General features: G+C 40.2%; 1 protein-coding gene across 3 annotated transcripts in view; it reads left to right on the top strand.

Moving 5' to 3' along the window:
* Nucleotides 1-21986, top strand: part of patj (PATJ crumbs cell polarity complex component) — a 396330-nt gene that overhangs the window by 152004 nt on the left and 222340 nt on the right. For 2 of the 3 annotated variants that reach the window (XM_043699258.1, XM_043699256.1), the window contains 2 exons: nt 218-328; nt 11125-11190. In XM_043699258.1, coding sequence (XP_043555193.1) covers nt 218-328; nt 11125-11190 — 177 coding nt within the window. The remainder of the gene's footprint in view (nt 1-217; nt 329-11124; nt 11191-21986) is intronic. The other variant, XM_043699257.1, reaches the window with a different exon arrangement.

The following is a 21986-nucleotide window of genomic DNA, read 5'->3' as shown; positions in this document are numbered from 1 at the left end:
ATCAATATGTTCATTATGTATATTATATCTCCTGTTGCTTCCAAAAGCCATATATTTACCAGAGTTCAGGTTAAGCAGACTTATTATCAGAAGATATTTAATTTTGTATTTGGTTGATAACTCCCGTCATTTATCCAGCCGATGTAACATTTGTTTCAGTGTACTGGGCATTGAGAAAAACAAGCAAAAGTCAACTTAATCTTAATTTATGTTACAGGTTTCTGGTGTGGACTTGCAGAATGCTACACATGACGAAGCAGTGAATACCATAAAAAATGTGGGAAATCCAGTTGTTTTTGTTGTTCAAAGCTTACTGCCCACTCCAAGGGTGAGTAGAACTTGAAAATGTTTCACATTAACAGTATCGTTTTTGAAGACAGCTACTGTAACCATATTAATTCATGCAATGAGCTTTAATAATTATTTCATTACTGGCTGGAAGTATTGGTAAATGTAATTATTGAGGTTGGTAAATGATGTAGCAACCTATAATTATTATTTCAATAGCAAACTTGCTTTTTCTTTACAAAACAAGCCTTTCAATCTAATAGTGACAAAAGGTACCTTCTTTCATACAGAAATCTTCAAAAAAAAGGTTTTAATTTATCAGAAGGGCATTTGTTTAAGTTGATCTGATTTAGCCTTTACATTGACATTAACACTGAGGGAAGAGTATTTTCATTCACTGTTACTCTGGCTGAACAGCTTGTTCCTCCCTGGAGCATCTGAATTTGTGTTTGTATTCAAGCTGACAAACTCTTCCCTTCAGAAAGGTAGAAGTGAAATCTGTATAAATATTTCAAATCCCCTATTGTTAAAATTCCATTATTTTCATTTGCTCCAGGTCAGTCAAAGAAAGAGAAAAAAAAAGAACAGATTTTAATTTATGCATAAGGTCCAGGGACATTTCAAAATAACAGCACAAAACTAGCTTGTAAGAGATAGTTCACCATCAACAATTAACATGAATTTAGTGCATCATATTTTCTTTTAACTCGTAATACACTTGTTGCACCTTAATGATTTAATTCTTGTTATGAGGTCAGTGGCAATATTAATTTGATGAAACTTGTGATTATGCCAGATTTTTAATTTGGGATGTCTGATTAACTGAAGATGATGCTTTTAGAAAAGGACATGATGCAAAAGATAAATCAACTAGGAGAAAGTGAGGACTTCAGATGCTGGAGATCAGAGTTGTGAGTGTGGGTCAGGCAGCATCCAAGGAGCAGGAGAATTGACATTTTCGGGCATTAGCCCTTCATCAGGAATGAAGCGTGTGGGCCAGGGGACTGAGAGATAAATGGGAGGAGGGTGGGGCTGGGGGGAAGGTAGCTGGGAATGTGATAGGTAGACGAAGGTGATGGGGGGAAGGCGATGGATCAGAGAGGTGAATGGAGTGGATAGGTGTGAAGGAAGATGGACAGGTCAAGAGAGTGGTGCCAAGTTGGAGACTACGATAAAGTGGGGAGAGAGGAAATGAGGAAACTAGTGAAATCCACATTGATCCCGTGTGGATGCAGGGTCCCAGGCCAGTAGATGAGGAATTCTTCCTCCAGGTGCTGGGTGGTTTGGGTTTGACGATGGCGGAAGCCCAAGACCACCATGTCCTTGGCGGAGTGGGAGGGGGAGGCCTCTTCATCAGGTATGTGGAACAGTCCATCTTCCACAGCCATTCCAGCACACTATTCCCTACATCGATGACTGTATCGGTGCTACCTCATGCTCCCAGGAGGATGTTGAACAGTTCATCAAATTCACCAATACCTCAAATTCACTGGACCATTTCGGATACCTCCCTCCCCTTCCTCGACCTCCATCTCCATCTCCGGCAACTGACTAACCACGGGCATCTACAAACCCACCGACTCCCACAGCTACCTGGACTACAACTCCTCCCACCCTGCCTCCTGTACGAATGATATCCCTTATTCCTAATTCCTCCCATTTATCTCTCAGCACACAAGCCTCATTCGTGCTGAAGGGTTTATGCCCGAAATGTCGATTCTCTTGCTCCTCGGATGCTGCCTGACATGCTGTGCTTTTCCACTACTACATTCTCATAAAAGATGAATCAGTAAAGTTATATGCATTTTATTTTAAAAGTACAGTATCATGAAAAAGGCTGATTGAGCCTGTTCTTTTTTGCCAACTTTGTTTCTTTTTCAGTTTCTACTCAATTATCCCCACACTCCTGTCAAATGTTCTCCATATTGTACATGCTTTCATTTGGACGATTCTTGTCTGAACTAAACATTACTGTCCTATTTAATCACCGCTTGTTTATGAATCAAGTGTTTTACAGATCAGTGGCCATTGTGATAGTAATGGTGATGATGATGATGCTGTTATTGTTTGCCATCATCATTCCTTTGAAACTGACAGAAAACTTTAGGGATCCCCCATGAACAATATGAAAATCTGTAAGTTGTTGCCAGTGAATTCTGCACCATGCTAATGAATGCATTGTTGAGGCCTTCACAGAATGCAATGATTTAGAAATCGTTAAATAGATTAACAACACAGTCTTCCACTCTTACCTTTAGTGTAAAAATCCTTGGAAAAATTAGTGTTTTAAATAAGTTGTAATTGGGCTTTTAATGTCATTATACTACTGCTGAACATCCGCACTAGTGCTGAAAACGTAATTTTATATTGATGGAATATGATAAGTTGTTCTTTCTTTAACTTAAAATTTTCTGTTTTTAGTATTTACTTGTTATTTTATGTTTTCTCTCTCTCTCTCTCTCCATATATATATATATATATATATATGGCCCATGTACTTACACCCTTCCTATTGTGTATCGCCTAGAATTATACATAATAATCTAGCTGGGGTCTAATCAGTGTCTTATGTAAATTCATTGTAACCTTCTTGTTCTTATACACTTTGTTAATGTAGCCTCGAATTCTGAATGCTCTGTTCACAGCTTGTTCTGCCTGTCCTGCCACCTTTAATAACTCATGTACACATACACCCAGAACTTACTGCTCTTGCACACTTTTTAAAATAGTACCCCTTATTTAGTACTGAGTGTACATGTTCCTTGTACTGAAATGTATTGCCTTAAACTTCATCTGCTACTTATCCGTCCATTCTACCAATGTGTCAATGTCCTTTTGATATTCTTCTGTGTTCTGCTTAGAATTTATAAGGCTCTCTAATTTTCCTCTCAAAGTCTGCAAACCTTGAAACTGTTCCCTGTACACACAGTGTGGACAATTGTATGAGGACAAGCAAGTGTTCCAATATTGATCCTGGGGACCTCCACTACAAACCTTCTTCCAGTCCAGAAAATATCCATTAACTATTACTTTCTGCATCTTATATCTCATCCAATTTTGCATCCACACTGCTACTGCCCCTTTTGTTCCACGATCTATAACTTACCCCACAGATCTGTCATGTGGCACTGTACCAAGCAGCTTTTGGAAGTCCATGTAATATATCAATGTCCTTCCTCTCATCAACCATCTCTGTTTCCTCTTCAAAACTCCAACTTGTTAGTGAGACACAATTTTGCCTTCCAAATCTATGCTGACTTCTCTGAAACCCACAGTTTTCCATAATTCTATCCTGATTAATTGTTTGTGGAAGTTTCCCCAATACTGAAGTTAAACTGACTAGACGGCTGGCTGACGTTTAGAACCTTTTTTTGAACAAAGGTGTATTGTTGACACTTGTCCATTCTTCTACTACCTCTCCAAATCCAGGGAAGACTGAAAATAATGGCCAGTATCTCTGCAATGTTTCAGTCCAACTTGCTTCCATATCTTTCGATGCCTCATATCCTAACTTAATCCAGTAATACTTCTTTTAAATTTTAAATCCTTCTGGTGATTGAATTTCTTTCTCAGTTACCATGGGAGAATCGGTCTCATAGGTAAGGATAAATGCGAAGTATTTATTCAACTTTATGCCCACCCTTCAGAATAGCACCCCATATTTTACAGTCTCACCATGTTCTCATACTGAAGTATATTACCTCACACCTCTGCATCAAATATCTCTGCATCAAGTTTCATCTGCCTCCCAGCAGCTCATTCTCTGTGTGGTCCCTACTCGGCTCTACTCCTCTTTTTACCACCCTTTTATGATTGCTGTGCTTATTAGAGACTTTGGGATTTCATTTTATTTTAGCTGGTAATCTTTTTCTTAATCTCTCTTTGCTTCATCCATTTGCTTTCTCACCTCCCTTTCTGAACCTTTTGTATTCGGTTTGGATTTCAATCTGACACAATCATAAATACACTTTTTCTTCTTGACTGGGAGTCTATATTTCTTTATCCTACTTTCCTTTTGATGGAATTATCAGCTACTGATTTTTTGCACCTCTCTTTCATTCCATTCTGTCCCGCATAGCTCTGTTGTTGCTGATTGAATTCTGCTCTCTGCTAGTTGATTATTTTTACTCTGGACACCATTTAGCTCAGTTGGCTGGACAGTTGATTTGCAATGCAGACTGATGCCAACAAAACAGGTTCAATTCTCATCCAGCTGAGATCACCATAAAGATCCTCATTTCTCAACCTCAACCCTTACCTAAGGTGTGGTGACTCTTACGTTAAACCATCACCAGCCATCTCTGTTATGAAAGGAAGCCCTATAGTTCTTTGGGACTATGGCAACTTAATATTTAGCTAAGTACATGAATAGGAAAGTTTTGGAGAAATATGGGCCAAGTGCAGGCAGGTGGGACTAATTTAGTTTGGGAATATGGTTGATGTGGGCTGGTTGGACTGAAAAGTCTCTATCCATGCTGCATGACTCTATCGGACCTGATCATGTCCTGAGAACTCTGTGGGAAGCTAGGGAAGTGATTGCTGGGCCTCTTGCTGAGATATTTGTATCATCGATAGTCACAGGTGAGGTGCTGGAAGACTGGAGATTGGCTAACGTGGTGCCACTGTTTAAGAAGGATGGTAAGGACAAGCCAGGGAACTATAGACCAGTGAGCCTGACGTCGGTGGTGGGCAAGTTGTTGGAGGGAATCCTGAGGGACAGGATGTACATATACTTGGATAGTCAAGTACATATACTTGGATATACTTGTGCGTTGGCAGTCATGTCTCACAAACTTGATTGAGTTTTTTGAAGAAGTAACAAAGAGGATTGATGAGGTCAGAGTGGTAAATGTGATCTATCTGGACTTCAGTAAGGCATTCGACAAGGTTCCCCATGTGAGACTGGTTAGCAAGGTTAGATATCACAGAATACAGGGAGAGCTAGCCATTTGAATACAGAACTGGCTCAAAGGTAGAAGACAGAGGGTGGTGGTGGAGGGTTGTTTTTCAGTCTGGAGGCCCGTGACCAGTGGAGTGCCAAAAGGATCGGAGCTGCGTTGGGTGGTAGCATAAGAGGTACAGTTAGTAAGTTTGGAGGTGTCGTGGACAGTGAAGAAAGTTACCTCGGATTACAACAGGATCTTGATCAGATGGGCCAATGGGCTGAGAAGTGGCAGATGGAGTTTAATTCAGATAAATGCGAGGTGCTGCATTTTGGGAAAGCAAATCTTAGTAGGACTTATACAGTTAATGGTCCTTACAGGTCCAAGGGAGTGTTGCTGAACAAAGAGACCTTGGAGTGCAGGTTCATAGCTCCTTGAAAGTGGAGTCGCAGGTAGATAGGATAGTGAAGAAGGTGTTTGGTATGCTTTCCTTTATTGGTATTAAGTATAGGAGTTGAGAGGTCATGTTGTGGTTGTATAGGACATTAGTTAGGCCACTTCTGGAATATTGCGTGCAATTCTGGTCTCCTTCCTATCGGATCAATGTTGTGAAACTTGAAAGGTTTCAGAAAAGATTTACAAGAATGTTGTCAGGGTTGGAGGATTTGAGCTATAGGGAGAGGCTGAACAAGCTGGGGCTGTTTTCTCTGGACTGTTGGAAGCTGAGGGGCCTTATTGAGGTTTACAAAATTATGAGGGGCATAGATAGGATAAATAGACAAAGTCTTTTCCTTGGGGTCGGGGAGTCCAGAACTAGAGGGCATAGGTTCAGGGTGAGAGGGGAAAGATATAAAAGAGACCTGAGGGGCAACTTTTTCGTGCAGAGGGTGGTACGTGTATGGAACGAGCTGCCAGAGGAAGTGGTGGAGGCTGATACAATTGCAACATTTAAAAGGCATCTGGATGGGTGTATGAATAGGAAGAGTTTGGAGGGATATGGGCCGGGTGCTGGCAGGTGGGACTAGATTGGGTTGGGATATCTGGTCGGCATGGATGGGTTGGACCAACGTGTCTGTTTCTGTGCTGTCCATCTCTGTGACTCTACTTTTACTTTCACTTTTCTTACTGTGGATTGACCAAACTAATTTTCTATCACCATTCTAAACCTCATGATACAATGATCACTGTCCCCTAAATGGTCCTCACTCATCTACGCAGCCTAACTCATTATCAGGCCTGGCTGTGCCTCCTTTCTTATTGAACAGAATGCACATTGCTGTGGAAAAATCTTCCAAACACCTGTCCGTCTTGACCCCTTACACTACTGCTATTTTATTCAATATATGGATGATTATGTTCCCTATTAAAAGTACTCCATGATGTTCATATCTCTCTATAAATCCCACTAGCTGGTGGCCCATATGTTATGCTGATGAATATAATGACATTCTTCTTAATCTTTAGCCAAATCAAATCTGACCTTAACTCTCTGAATGATTTTTTTTGTCCAATACTGGAATAGTCTCATTGACAAAATGCCACTCCTTTTGCTTGTTTTCCTTTCCAATCATTTCTCATCACTTTGTTACTAGGACATTTAACATTTGAGCTGACCATCATAAACCCATGCATGCAGTAAAATCCTGATTGAGACTTCATTAAAAATCTCCCTTACTCAGACATCTAGATTAGATTACTTACAGTGTGGAAACAGGCCCTTCGGCCCAACAAGTCCACACCGACCTGCTGAAGCGCAACCCACCCAGACCCATTCCCTTACATTTACCTCTTCACCTCACACTCCGGGCAATTTAGCATGGCCAATTTACCTAACCTGCATATTTTTTTGGACTGTGGGAGGAAACCGGAGCACCCGGAGGAAACCCACGCAGACTCGGGGAGAATGTGCAAACTCCACACAGTCAGTCACCTGAGGCGGGAATTGAACCCGGGTCTCTGGCGCTATGAGACAGCAGTGCTAACCATTGTGCCACCATGCCGCCCAAAACTTCAGTTCTGAACTTTGGCTATCTCCCTTGCCTTACATTTTTGTGTATCTTGATGCTGCTTTCTAATATTTTCTGCTTAGTAAGTTTAAATTCTCCCCAACAGCACTAGCAAAACAGCCTGCAGTGTTGTCCAACAGAAAGTGAATAGAATTTATTTCATGTTTCTGTTGATGATGATTGAGAGATAAAAGTCGGTCAGGGTGCTGGAAGAACTTGCCCTGCACTTCAGCAAAAGTTGATGTCGATATAGTCAGGCAGCTAGCACCTCATTGCTTCATCTGAGAGACAGCACCTGTGATCTGCAATATTCCCTCATATTCTTGAAACCACCTCTTCTGACTCAGAAATAGAATAATTTAGACTCAGCATCTAACTTTGTCATTTAACTATTACTTAAGAAAACAGATGTTACATGCAGTGTATGTTTTAAATAATAATTTCATGTTCTAGACAGTATTTTCCAAACATTCATCACACTGAAAATGAAAATTCAAAATGTGCCATATAGTCATGTCACAGAATTTGCTTTAGGTTGCTGGAGCAGTTATAGTTGAATTACTGCAGCATTCTAGTGCAAAACTGTTTGTTAGTAGCTGCATTATTATAAAATTTTCCTTGTATGAGATATTAAATAAATAAAAACAGAGTCTTGCTTGGAGGCAGGGCTTCTGTCACAGACCTGGTGGCTGAATGACCTCCTACTTTTGTTCTAGAGTTCCTCCATTCAGGAAGTACTCTTTTAATTTAAAATAAATTGCGTGCTGTCTATTAAATGAAACATTATTTCTAGATTTTTAAGAAATTAAAAAATGTTTGCATTTTATTTCTTCAATGTAATTAGACCTTACTAATACTTAATACCATTTTACTTTGCAAACACATTTCCATGCTGTGTTTAAGAAATAAGGAATTGTAAATTTTAATGATTTAATAGGTGCCGAAGACTAAATTTTTGGATAGATTTGAGAGCAGGATGTGCTGCAAAATTTTAAATTTATGTTGCATTTTCATGCATATTGTGCCATCAGCTTGAGTTTATGCATTAAGGTAGCCGCCAGACTTTGCTTGAAGCATAAAATTGTTTATTTGTTTTGTAGTGCAGTATCATTTCCATTTGATCAGTCTTTTTTGGATTTTGTTCAACTTTCACATGCAGTGACTTTAAGATGCTCAAATCCCAGTTTGAGTTTGCCCACGGATTTAAATTCATTAATTATACTGCATTTCTGGAGATAATTACATTCTGATCCATGGGTTGAAGTGTCAGTAATGCACCATACTTGACTTATACAGATAATATGAATAATTATGTTTAGTTATTGCACATCATTCAGGTCAGCATGCAGAGAATGATAACCTGTTTTTTAGTGTGCACTTGCTGATACAGAGATACTTGCAATATGCACAAGTGTTTCCTGAATATGAAATTGTAGGAGATCATTTGTTGAACAAGAGTTAAGCCAGCATTATGAAAATAAAAGTGCTGTGTGCTTCTTTGTTCCCTAATTACTAGTTAAATAATTAGCAGGTGAGCAATATAATATGGAGATACATTCCATTTACTTCCAAATTCAAATTATCTAAATTCTCTCACTCTGGGATCCTGTAAGCACTCTTCTAAAGAATGAGAAGAACAAGTAATAACTAAAATTGGTGCTATTGAAATTGTGACATGATCGGTTTTAACAGGTTGATAATGCTGTCTGATATTCCCACATTATTAATATCTTTTAATGATTCGGGTGGTGGAGTGGTGTGTGTGAGAGGAATGAATTAAACTGACGAACCATCAGTAAGATAGGGTTACAGATTTAGAATGGCATTGTTCAGTGATCATCTAATTGTTCAGTCCTCCTAATGTGGAGATCTCAATACAGATGAATTGTATAAGGAAGGTGTTTTAGACAGTTATGTGAGAAGAAGAGCATGCATTTGAATTTACTTCATTAGCACAAACAAAGGACAACTAGAAGTAGCAGTGAAAGATGGCATGGTGACACAGTGCTAGAGGTCAAGGTTCAAATCCAACATTAGGTGACTATTTGTGTGGAGTTTGCACGTTTTCCTCATATCTATGTGGGTTTCTACTGAATGATTCAGTTTCATCCTACAGTCGAAAGTTGTGTAGGTTAGGTGGATTGGCCATGCTGAATTGCTCCGTCGTGTCCAGTCATGTGCAGGGTCGGTGGATTAGCCATGGCAAATGTGGGGTTATGGAAACAGGTTAAATCTGAGTGGTATGCTCGTTGAAGGGTCAGTGCAGACTCCATGGGCTGAATGGCCTCTTTCTGCATTGTAGGGATTCTATGATTCTTCTGTGATTCCAGAAAAGAAGAATGGTTGAGGCACTGATGACATATAAATTTGGAAAAAGTAATGTTAGAACATATTCTTTAGATGGTTCACAAAGTTTTGTGGTCTCATAGCAGTATTCATCATCTTTGTTCCATATGTACCACATGTTTTACAAAGAGAGTCCCCGAGTATTGCTGAAAAAAGATGCATTTTGTCTTTTTGTCTTAAGTTTTTGATAAAATGTCATTTTCAGCACTACTTAACATTTTTACTACGAATCAACTATTTGTAAACTGAGTTTCTTTTGTGACAATACCTCAAGAGCTTGTGTCACCAAGTGATACAACTTTTGGTGGTGTCATGATTGATAAATCATTTATGAAAGCAAAATCTCAAAAAGCACTTATTAAAGTGGCTTTACTGTCTTTGGAATTCAGTGCAGTTGGAACAATTGTTATATGTAATACATGTCAAGATTACCCTTGTGCCTGCCAACAAGCAGCCATCTCCTTACGTGAGTTCATAATGAAAGAAGCAAATGAGGATTAAAAAAATTGTTTTTAAATCAAGAACTGTTACCAGTCGATTTTGTCCAAGTCACAGTACAAAAAAAAATTGATTTGAGTCCAAGACCTAGACTCCAATCAACCACTCTACCAGTGACAGCCTTAAAAAGCATTAGGATCTGAATTTGCTCATTCAGAACCTTACATGCATTAACCGTACACAATGCACATCAATGCCTTCATCAGCAGACATATTTGGAAGTTGTAATGATTTTAGGCACTACCTATCTGGCATATTGGAGGATTAGAGAATGGCTTAACATGTGAATAATGGACGTTGTATGGTTAAATTTACGGGACTTGGTGCACCACATGATCTTGGGTGCAGATCTTTTCCCTAATTTAAGAGGAGTAACAAATGGTTTTGAATGACCCACATCCTGCCGATCTCTCATTAGTTGGCAGCTTCTGGAAACACAGGGTTTCAATATCATGGCTTGCAATTTCCCAAGAAGCTCACCAGCCAGCTGTTGAGCAGTTTGGAGCTCAATTCGGTGTGTTTTCTTCATTGGGGTAGAGAATCATTCACCATTAAATTTGTTCACCTCTATGCTGGCTGCAAAATGGCAACCTTTGGCTGATGTTTAATAAATAGAAATTGGATTATTTATATGACGTTTGGAAATGATATTATGAAAAAAATAAAAATGCCTGATATAATCAGGCAGACCTGGCAACATTTAAATAGGAAAATAGAGTAAACACTTCAGGTTGTGAACCTTTTACTCGTGCTGGGTTCCATTCTGCTCTCAATATCTAGTTTTACATGCTTGTGAATAACATATGAATAATGATTTCTTGTATGTTTTGCTGTGATTTAATCAGGGAGGAGATTCAGTGGGAAAGAGTTGTCAAAGCTTTTTGTACCCTTGGTAAGGAAGATGCTGTTCATATCGTGTGATCTCGATTTGAATCGTTTTGTTTTTATCTACCAGAAAGAATAACAAGCAACAAAAAGCATTAGTTCTGATCGTTAAAATGATGCAATTGAATGCCCATAATGCAACACAACCAAGTTGTATTTTTCATGAATTAAAATACAAGATATCATTTAATTCTGAGTTTCTTTTGGATTTCTAACAGCCATACTCAGTGCATCAAAGCAAACCTAAACAAAGGGAAGAAAGAGAAAGGAAAAAACTAGTAAAGGTAAACTCTTACAGAAGATTTTGATATAGGTAACCATTTAACTAAAGATGAATTTTTGCATGTTGAATTATATTTTGCAGAATGAGAACTCTTTTTCTGTTGTTTGGTATGCAACTATACTGTTACATAATTTTTGCTTTCATGGTTAAAAAGTGTGACTTTTAGAAGGAATAGATTCAAAGCGTGGATTGCATAGTTAGTTGCATATGAACTAATTATTAATGCACTGTCGTTTTTGGGGTATTTTTTAGCACAGTTGTCCAGCTGATAGAGGAAGTGACCTTTTACAACAATAAAAACAAATTTCAATCATATGGAAGCAATGCCATCTTGCTAAGCCAGGGTTATGTTGGTGGAGCTTTTGGGGCGGATGGGGGGGGAAGCGTTGCAGGAAGTGGAGCAGAGGGGCATTCAATTTAGAAGAAGTCAGAGAGCTTGAGGAATGAAGGGAAGGTTTGCAAGGCCTATGGGATTTTACAGAGAGAAGAAAAGCCCAGACTTTGAACAGATCACAATGGTGAATTGGATATGGGTTGCAGAGTTTTGGCTGAGCTGAAGTTGATTGAGATAAATGTTAGTGAGGAAATATTGGACAGACAAAGACATGAGTGTTTCAGTGGCAGATGGGCTGAGGCAGGATCAGACTCTGGTGATGTTATTGAAAGTCAGCTGTGTTGGAAAACGTTTGTGGTTGCCACTTAAATTAGGATCATATAATCGACCATGGTTGCAAAAATAAAAGGCAATGGCCAAGAGGTACAAGTGGTGCAAAAGCAGGGAGCAGATGTAGATCTAATGCCAATTTATAGTGAGGACTAAACACAATTGTTTCGACCTTCCTAATTTTAAACTGGTTGAATTAGTAACTCATAACACTGGAGGGCTCACATACAGCTTGATGGCACAGGCAAAGTTAGGAATCCAGAAAGGAAATAAAATTAGGTGATAAGGCGTGGTGCTTGTGGTGTTATCGTTAGCCTATTAATCCTGAGGCTCAGGTAATGTCGTGGGGACCTGGGTTCGAATCCCGCCACGGCAGATGGTGGAATTTCAATTCACTACAAATCTAGCATTCAGAGTCTAATATTGATCGTGAATCCTTTGTTGGAAGAACCCATTTGGTCTTTAGGGAAGGAAACTGCCATTCTTACCCGGTCTGATCCACATGTGACTCCAGTCCCACAGCAGTATGGTTGATTCTTAAACTGCCGTCTTGGCAATGAGGGATGGACAATAAACGCTGGTCAGGCCAGCAAAGTCCTCAATCCGTGAATGAATTTTTAAAAAATCAGAGTAGATATGGTGTCCTGAAAAATATTTGAGGAAAAGGAGGAAGACAAGAATCGAACTTTCGGCGACTGAATAGAATAATGATGAAGACTCAGGCAAATAAACCATTTGTGTGCCTACTATCACCTAATTAAGAGTAGGACCAGCTAAGGGCACACTGCTTGAGCAGTGTAGGAGAGGTGTTTGAGGAGAATAGTGTGTTTGAATATATGAAACGATACACAAAGATTGGGGTTGGGGGGGGGGGGGGGGGCGGCGCGGGGAGGGGAGAAGGTGGATGGTGGGGAAGATTTAATGCACCAATGTTAATTTCACAAATTATGTTGTTCATGTGAATTAGACATGGCCTTTTTTGATGCCGTGTGAGGATTGTAAAACAAAGGTTCAGGAGAAATTAATATGAACTTAAAAGGTGAGAATCTATCCTAAGATTTCGAGGAAAGGCAGTTTGGGGATGGGATAGTAGTTGGCATAGTCAGAGGGAGGATAATGTTTTTAAATTTGAAGATGGGTTAATGATTTGGGTACAGAAATGGAGAGGTATCGGACTGATTTATATTGTTGGTCAGTGTGGATACCAGAAATGGAAAGTGGTGAGTGGGAATGGATGTAAGGGAACAGGAAATGACTCGCTTGGAGTTGAAAAAGAATAAAGATGGGCTTTTACACGCAGGGCAGAAAAAAATGAATCAATGGCATTCTGTGTTACTGCTTGAGTTAAGGGTGAATCAGACAGAAAAGTACAAGTCCAATTTATGAGAAATGTGTACAACCTTTTCAACATCCATGTGCACAAAAGTGAGGAACACATGTTTGCTTTGTTACTGATGCCAACAAACATCTAACACTTCATGACTACAGTTCCTTTTTTATGGCAAGCTGATGCCTCTATATTTTGCACACCTCAGCAGGATGTGTTCTAGGACAAGTGGTTTGCAAAAGTGTTTCCTCTGTGTGTCATCCGTTCAAGTTCAGGAGACCCTTATCTTTCTCTTCTCCACCATCATTTCCCCTACTCCCAACCATCTAGTTATGAGTACACAAAGAAGGGACTGCTGAGATCACAAAGTTGGGGCTGTTGTTTGTGGAGTCCAGTAAGCTGAGAGATCCTCCTTTTGGCTCTATGGCAGTGAAAGGCTGTGATCATATATCACTGGTAATGACTACATATGTAAGAAAGGCCTTTTCTCTTTTCTTTCCTTAATCCTATTGACCCTTCCAGACTTCACTCAGAGTTAAAAGAACATTCATACTATCACAATGTCCAGAGTGCAAGCTTTCCTATAGTGAGTCAGAAAGGTTATTCAATGCCTAACTGAACCATGAATGTGAAGAGAATTTAAATTGTGTGAGGAAATTTGGGCTAGAGCAGCTGTAGACCACTACTATTTTGCAGTCATGGATGCAAGTAGCCTTGTGGACTTTTTGGTGGAGAGAGCATAAGGACAAATTGTTGTGTTCATATCCTTATATTTGAATATCTTATTAATGTTTACTGTATTTTTATGGAAGTGAATCATTTGAAGCAATGCCAAAAAGAAGTGAGATTAAAAATGCTGCAAGAAATAATCAGTGAATAAACCTATTAAGATGAATTTAAGATCAAAAGCCATAGCTTCTAACTATGGATAATTTTCAATTCCCAACATGTCTGAGAACCGTATATTCTGGATTGAAAGGTTGATTTCAGTAATGTCTTTGTATACTGTCAATACTTTGTGAATATAGGAGTGCATGGAAGTGTCATACAGGAAAAGACCAACTGGCCCATCTAGGTCCCATTTAGTTGTGATGTCCTCTGGATCACAATGTAGACTGTCCCTGCCCTTCCAAAGCGTTTGCAATCTTCTTGAAAAAAGTGCAAAAATTTAAAAGAAAAGAAAAGTGAATGTCATTGATGCGAATTACCATGATGATACTTTTACTCGTTAGCAGGAGCATAGCATGAACATTTTCAGAAGACTTGATGAATATTCTTTGAATTAATTCTTCTTGCAAGAAACCAGCTCTTTGTTATTTAAAGCTTTCACCTTTCAGGGCGTTAAAGAGTCATAGAGATGTACAGTACGGAAACAGACCTTACGGTCCAACTCGTCCGTGCTGACCAGATATCCTAACTTAATCTACTCCCATTTTCAAGTGCTTGGCCCTTTTCCCTCCAAACCCTTCCTATTCATATACCCATCCAGATTCCTTTGAAATGTTGTAATTGTACCAGTCTTCAGCATTTCCTCTGGCTGTTCATTCCATACACCAAAATTGGAGGTGTAGTGCCACCCTCTACGTGAAAATGTTGCCCCTTAGGTTCCTTTTAGATTTTTCCCCTCTCACCTTAAACATATGCTGTCTAATTCTGGACTCCCCCACCCCAGGGAAAAGACTTTGTCTGTTTACCCTATCGAAATCCGCCATGATTTTCTAGACCTCCACAAGGTCACCCCTCAGCTCAGATGCTTCAGGGAAAACAGCCCCAGCCTATTCAGCCTCTTCCTATAGCTCAAATCCTCCAAATCTGGCAACATCCTTGTAAATTGTTTCTAAACCCTTTCAAGTTTCACAACATCCTTCCAATAGGAGGCAGACCAGAGTTGCAGACAGGATTACAAAATTAGCCTAGCCAATGTCCTGTATAGTCACAACATGATCTCTCAACTCCTACACCCAATGCTGTCTTCACTATCCTATCTACCTGCGACTCCACTTTCAAGGAACTCTTACCTTGCATTCCAAGGTTTCTTTGTTCAGCAACACTCACCTGTACATTAGTGTATAAGTTTGACTCTGATTTGCCTTTCCAAAATGTAGTGCCTCACATTTACATAAACTCCATCTACCACTCTTCAGCCCATTGGCACATCTGATCAAGATCCCATTGTATTCCAAGGTAACCTCCTTTGCTGTCCACTACACATCCAATTTGGATGTCATCTGCAAACTTAGTAACTACCTTAGTTCTGTATCCAAATGGCTAGTTCTCCCTGGACTCCATAAGATCTTGCTCACGAATCTACCATGAGGAACCTTGTTGAACGCCTTACTGAAGTCGATATAGATCACGTGCACTGTTCTGCACTCATAATCCTCTTTGTTACTTCTTCAAAAAACTCATTCAAGTTCGGGAGACATGATTTCCCATGTACAAAGCCATATTGACTATCCTAATTAGCCCTTGCCTTTCCAAATACAGATAAATCCTGTCTCTCAGGATTCCCTCCACAACTTGCCCACCACCGAAGTCAGGCTCACTGGTCTATAGTTCCCTGGCTTTTCCTTACCATCTTTCTTAAGTAGTGGAACCATTTTAGCCAGTCTCCAGTCTTCAGGCACCTTGTCTGTGACTGTCCATGATGCAATTATCTCAGCAAGGGGTCCAGCAATCACTTTCCTAGCTTCCCACAGACTTCTAGGGTATACCTGATCAGGTCCTGGGGATTTATCCACTTTTATGCATTTCAAGACATCCAACACCACTTCCTCAGTAATATTGACATTTTCAAGATTTCATAATTATTTGCCCACATTCTATATCTTCCATGTCCCTCTGCACAGTAAACACTGATGCAAAATACTCGTTTAGTATCTCCCCCATCTCCTGCGGTTCCACAAGTACATTGCCTTAACCCTACTTGCCAAAGCTAGATCATGTTCCTTTTTTCCCCTCCTGATTTCCCTCTTAAGTATACTCCTACATCCTTTATTCTCTTCTGAGAATTCATTTGCTCTCTCTTGTCTGCACCTGACATATGTTTCCTTCTTTCTCTTAACCATAAAATCAATTTCTCTCATCATCCAGCATTCCCTGCACCTATCAGCATAGCCTTTCACCCTAACAGGAATATACTGTCTCTTGATTCTGATGATCTCATTTCTGAAGGCTTCCCATTTTCCAGCTATCCCTTTGCCATTAAACATCTGCCCCAATCAACTTTTTTAAGTTCTTGCCTAACATTGTCAAAATTGGCCTTGCTTCAACATTTTAGATCTGCTCTATTCTTTCCATCACTATTTTAAAACTAACAGAATTATGGTCGCTGTCCCCAAAGTGTTCCCCCACTGACACTTCCGTCACTTGCCTTGCCTTATTGCCCAAGAGTAGGTAAGGTTTTGCACCTTCTCTAGTAGGTACAACCACACACCGCATCAGAAAGTTTTCTTGTACACACTTAACAAATTCCTTTCCATCTAAACCCTTAACATATGGCAGTCCCAGTCTATGTTTGGAAAGTTAAAATCCTCTACCATAACCACCCTATTATTCTTTCAGAAAACTGAAATCTCCTTACAAGTTTGATTCTAAATTTCCTGCTGACTAGGGGGCCTATAATACAATCCCAGTAAGGTGTTTATCCCTTTCTTATTTCTCAGTTCCACCTAAATAACCTCCTTGGATGTATTTCCAGGAATATCCTCCCTCAGTACAGCTGTAATGCTATCCCTTATCAAAAACGTCTCACCCCCTCCTCTCTTGCCTCATTTTCTGTCCTTCCTGTAGCATTTTATCCCGGAACATGAAGCTGCCAGTCCTGTCCATCCCTGAGCCAAGTTTCTGCAATTGCTATGATATCCCAGTCCCATATTCCTAACCATGCCCTGAGTTCATCTGCCTTCCCTGTTAGGCCTCTTACATTGAAATAAATGCAGTTTAATTTATCTGTCCAACCTTGTTCCCTGCTTTGTCCCTGCCTGCACTGACTGTTTGATTTGTTCCTTTTCCCAATTGTACCAGTCTCAGATTGGCCTCTTTTCTCACTATTTCCTTGGATCCCACTGCCCCCCACCTTACTAGTTTAAATCCTGCTAGGCAGCTTTAGCAAATCTCCCTGCCAGTATATTAGACCCCCTCCAATTCAGGTGAAATCCGTCATCCTTGTGCAGTTCACCCCAGAAAAGATTCCAATGATCCAAAAATATGAATCCTTCTCCCAAACACCAGCTCCTTTGCCACATGTTCATCTGTTCTATCCTCCTATTCCTACCCTCACTAGCTCGTAGCATCAGGAATAATCTGGATATTACTACCCTCGTGGACCTTCTTTTTTAAATTCCTGCCTAATTTTCTGTATCCTCCTTTCAGAATCTCATCCTTTCCCCTTCCTATCACGTTAGTTCCAACATGTACAACAGCCTCCTGCTGTTCCCTCTCCCCTTTGAGAACATTCTGTACCCTCTCTGAGACATCCTTGATCCTGGCACCAGGGAGGCAACTCGCCATTCTGACTTCTCACTGCTGGCCACAGAAACGTCTGTCTGTGCCTCTGACTGGAGTCCCCTATTATAATCGATTGCTTGGAACCTGATGTACCCCTCACCACATTAGAGCCATTCTCAGTACCAGAAACCTAGCTGGTTGTGCTACATTCCTCTGAGGGTTGATCACCCCCTACATTTTCCAAAACAGTATCCTTATTTGAAATGGGGATAGCCACAGGAGACTTCTGCACTACTTGCCTCCCTCTCCTACCTTTCCTGGAGTTAACCCATTTTCCTGACCATTTCTGTGGTTTTCCTCCCTTCCGATAACTGCCATCCCTCACACCACTAGCTCCTGTAAATTCCTTATTGCCTCTCACTGCTGCTCCAACCAATTCATGCATTCTGATCGTATTTGCAACCATAGACACTTCCTGCAGATATAATCATCAGTAACATGGAAACTCTCCCTAAACTCCCACATCCAACAGGTACAGCACATTACTTTACTAAAGGCCATATTTGCTCCTTCACAATCTATAGACCCAGAAAATAGCACCGTCTTATTGTTCTAAAAAATAACACTGCTCCAGGCTAACTTAGTACTTATGGTTTATATTTTTTAAATTTAATCATGAGACAGATCTCATCAAGAAAGAACCCACACTATTCACTACTGTAGATTTACAGCAAGGTTACACTTAAGAACTATGCACTTAACTGGTCTTGTGCTGTGAGCTCTCCCACATAGGTTTCTTCAAGGTCAGCTGTGATTTTGCTGTTGTTAACTTTTCTTAGACACATCTGATGTCCAGAGATATTTGAATTTCAACAGCAAAGGCAGTAATTGTGCAGATTCACTTCTGTGTCAGACAGCAGTGTCGGTTTCTTTCTCTGACCCTGTGGTTACTGCCTTTGTCTGTCTTCGTCCTTTTTGATCTTTTGTCTCCCAAAATTCCAAAACAATGCAACACCACATCGAACAGTCATTGCTGCTCCTCGAATTTGAGAAAATGACCTCCAATACCTAAAATACCTCTGAAAAGGAGCAGCTCTTACAGCGACAATTTCTTTCCCATTCTCCATTTTGGATTACCCAGAATAAAAATAGCATCTTGTTCTCTTACTTTATGCTGCTGTTGTCACCACAATAGCTCATCTACTGTCACCACAGTAGCTCATCTTCTGTCACCACAATAGCTCATCTTCTGTCACCACAATAGCTCATCTTGTGTTAACCTCAAACCTCCATTGCCTCTCAACTGTGACCACTTGTGGCAATCATTGCCTAGGTTGACTTTGATGATTCCTTTTCGAAGAAATCTCTGTAGCTGTTCAACTTCGATGAAATCACAGCAATACTGGCATTTTCTCTTTTGGATGTTGCTTTTTAAAGATTATTTCCTTGCAGTGTTAAGTATCTGTTTGTTTGGTTCATAGTTTGTATGCAGAATTTTTAGCATATATTTTTGCACAATATCTGTGTAATGGTTGCGATCCTTCACTTTGGTTTAGCAAGCTAAATGGAGGTAAACTCATCATGGATGACAGGTAGGATGGTCCACTTGGTCTCCCTTCAAATCAGATCAAACTATCGTGTATCACTTAATGTAGTTGAAAGTAATGTTCATGATGTAAATGCAAATACATAATGTACATAAAGGTGGATAAATCTGCGGGTCCTGATCAGGTGTACCCGCGAACTCTGTGGGAAGCTAGAGAAGTGATTCCTGGGCCTCATGCTGAGATATTTGTATCTTCGACACTCACAGGCGATGTGCCAGAAATCTGCAGGTTGGCTAACGTGGTGCCACAATTTAAGAAAGATGGTAAGGACAATTCTGGGAACTAGAGACCCGTGAGCCTGATGTCGGTAGTGGGCAAGTTGTTGGAGGGAATCCTGACGGACAGGATTTACATGTATTTGGAAAGGCAAGGATGGGATAGTCAACATGGCTTTGTGCTTGGGAAATCGTGTCTCACTAACTTGATTGAGTTTTTTTGAAGAGATAATGAAGGCGATTGATGAAAGCAGGGTGGAGGACCTGATCTGTAAGGATTTCAGTAAGGCATTCTGCAAGGTTCCTCATGGTAGACCAGTTAGCAAGGTTAGATCACATGAAATTCAGGCAGAACTAGCCATTTGGATACAGTACTGGCTCGAAGGTAAAAGACAGAGGGTGGTGGTGGAGAGTTGCTTTCCAGATTGGAGACCTGTGACCAGTGGTGTGCCACAAGGATCTGTGCTGGGTCCACTTCTTTTCATCGATTATATAAATGATTTGGATGTGAGCATAAGAGGTATACTTAATAAGTTTGTAGATGACACCAAAATTGAAGGTGTAGTGGACAGCAAAGTGGATATCTCAGACTATAAAGGAGTCTTGATCAGATGGGCCAGTGGGCTGAGAAGTGGCAGATGCAGTTTAACTTAGATAAATGTGAGGTGCTGCATTTTGGGAAAGCAAATCTTATCCGGACTTATACACTTAATGGTAAGGTCATAGGGAGTGTCGATGAACAAAGAGACTGTGGAATGCAGGTTCATAGCTCCTTGAAAGTGGAGTCGCAGATAGATAGGATAGTGAAGAAGGCGTTTGGTATGCTTTCCTTTATTGGTCAGAATATTGAGTACAGGAGTTGGGAGGTCATGTTGTGGCTGCACAGGACATTGGTTCAGCCATTTTTGGAATATTGCATGCAAATCTGGTCTCCTTCCTATCGGAAGGATGTTGTGAAACTTGAAAGGGTTCAGAAAAGATTTACAAGGATGTTTCCATGGTTGGAGGATTTGAGCTAAAGGGAGAAGTTGAATAGGCTGGAGCTGTTTTCCCTGGAGCGAGGGTGACCTTATAGAGGTTTATAAAATCATGAGGGGCATGGATAGGATAAATAGACAAAGTCTCTTCCCTGGTGTGAGGGAGTTCAGAACTAGAGGGCATAGGTTGAGGGTGAGAGGGGAAAGATATAAAAGAGACCTGAGGGGCAACTATGTCATGCAGAGGGTGGTGCATGTATGGAATGAGCTGCCAGAGGAAATGGTGGAGGCTGGTACAATTGCAGCATTTAAAAGGCATCTGGATGGATGTATGAATAGGAAAGGTTTGGAAGGATACCGGGTGCTGGCAGGTGGGACTAGTTAGGGTTGGGATATCTGGTCAGCATGGATGAGTTGGACTGAAGTGTCTGTTTCCGTGCTGTACATCTCTATGACTATGTGTTGAAACAAAAGATTAACAGTAGGCGAAGGGGATCCAATACTTCCATATGTTGGCAGGAATGTTGAAACTTTTTGCACTAGTGCACGAGCATTCATGAACAGGGATAGATCATCAAGAAATAAAAGATATGTGTTACTCAGGAAGCTGCTATATCTTTTGTAAGCTTTTGTTCCAGGGTAGTTTCTCCTTGATAGGTGAATTTTCTAAGACCACAAACTCTCTGCTGCAGACACTGCTTTGCAACTTATGCAGATTGGAAAATTGAGTCATTGTGGTCTATTCTACCATCAGGGCTCAAACTGAGTGTGATCGGCTAAATATTGCATATTTTGTAATTTGGAAAGATATGTTCGCTTGAAAACTTAGGCTGTGAATATTCACAACCACTTGACTACATTAGAATGAATTAAATTTGTATTTTAAAAATTAACTATATTTGATAAAAATTCTGTTCCATAGCATGTCTAAGATTAAGAAGCATGTCAACAAGTTAGATTCAGACCTTTTCAGTGCATGAAGGAAAACATTTGGACACAGTTAAGGTGGTCGAAGTTTGGGATTCTTTTAAGCTGCAGTTGAAGGTAGATCATTGTTAATTTTAAAAATGAGATTACCTATGGCTGACAAAAATCGATTGAGGAAGGATACGGGGTACGAGCAGATATCTGATTTAGATTGTTGTTTGCATTTATATCTTGCCTTTCACATCCCAAGACATCCCAAAATGCATCACAGCTAATTAAGTACTTCTGAAAGTGTCGTCATTGTTTTCCAGTAATATGCACAGCAAGGATCCACAAACAGCAATAGGATACCTATTTGATCATCTGTCTTAATGATGCTGTTTGAAGACTGAATGCCATCCAGAACACCAGTAGACTCTCCTGTTCCTCCTCAGAAAGTTCTATTGTAACATGTTTTTCACTCAGGAAAAGGACAACATTGTGGAGGAGAACAATGAGGTACGAGATATTAGACTAGAAAGGATCGAGGTTAGTTATGAACAGGTGTTTTCAATTCTTGGAGTGAAAGTAGACAAGTCCCCTGGGCCGGATGGGATTTATCTGAGGATTCTCTGGGAAGCTAGGGAGGAGA

The sequence above is a fragment of the Chiloscyllium plagiosum genome, chromosome 11, assembly GCF_004010195.1.
Source record: "Chiloscyllium plagiosum isolate BGI_BamShark_2017 chromosome 11, ASM401019v2, whole genome shotgun sequence".
In the NCBI taxonomy this organism is placed as follows: domain Eukaryota; kingdom Metazoa; phylum Chordata; class Chondrichthyes; order Orectolobiformes; family Hemiscylliidae; genus Chiloscyllium; species Chiloscyllium plagiosum.
Note: the sequence above shows the minus strand (reverse complement) of the source record. Positions and strands in the feature narration are given on the sequence as shown.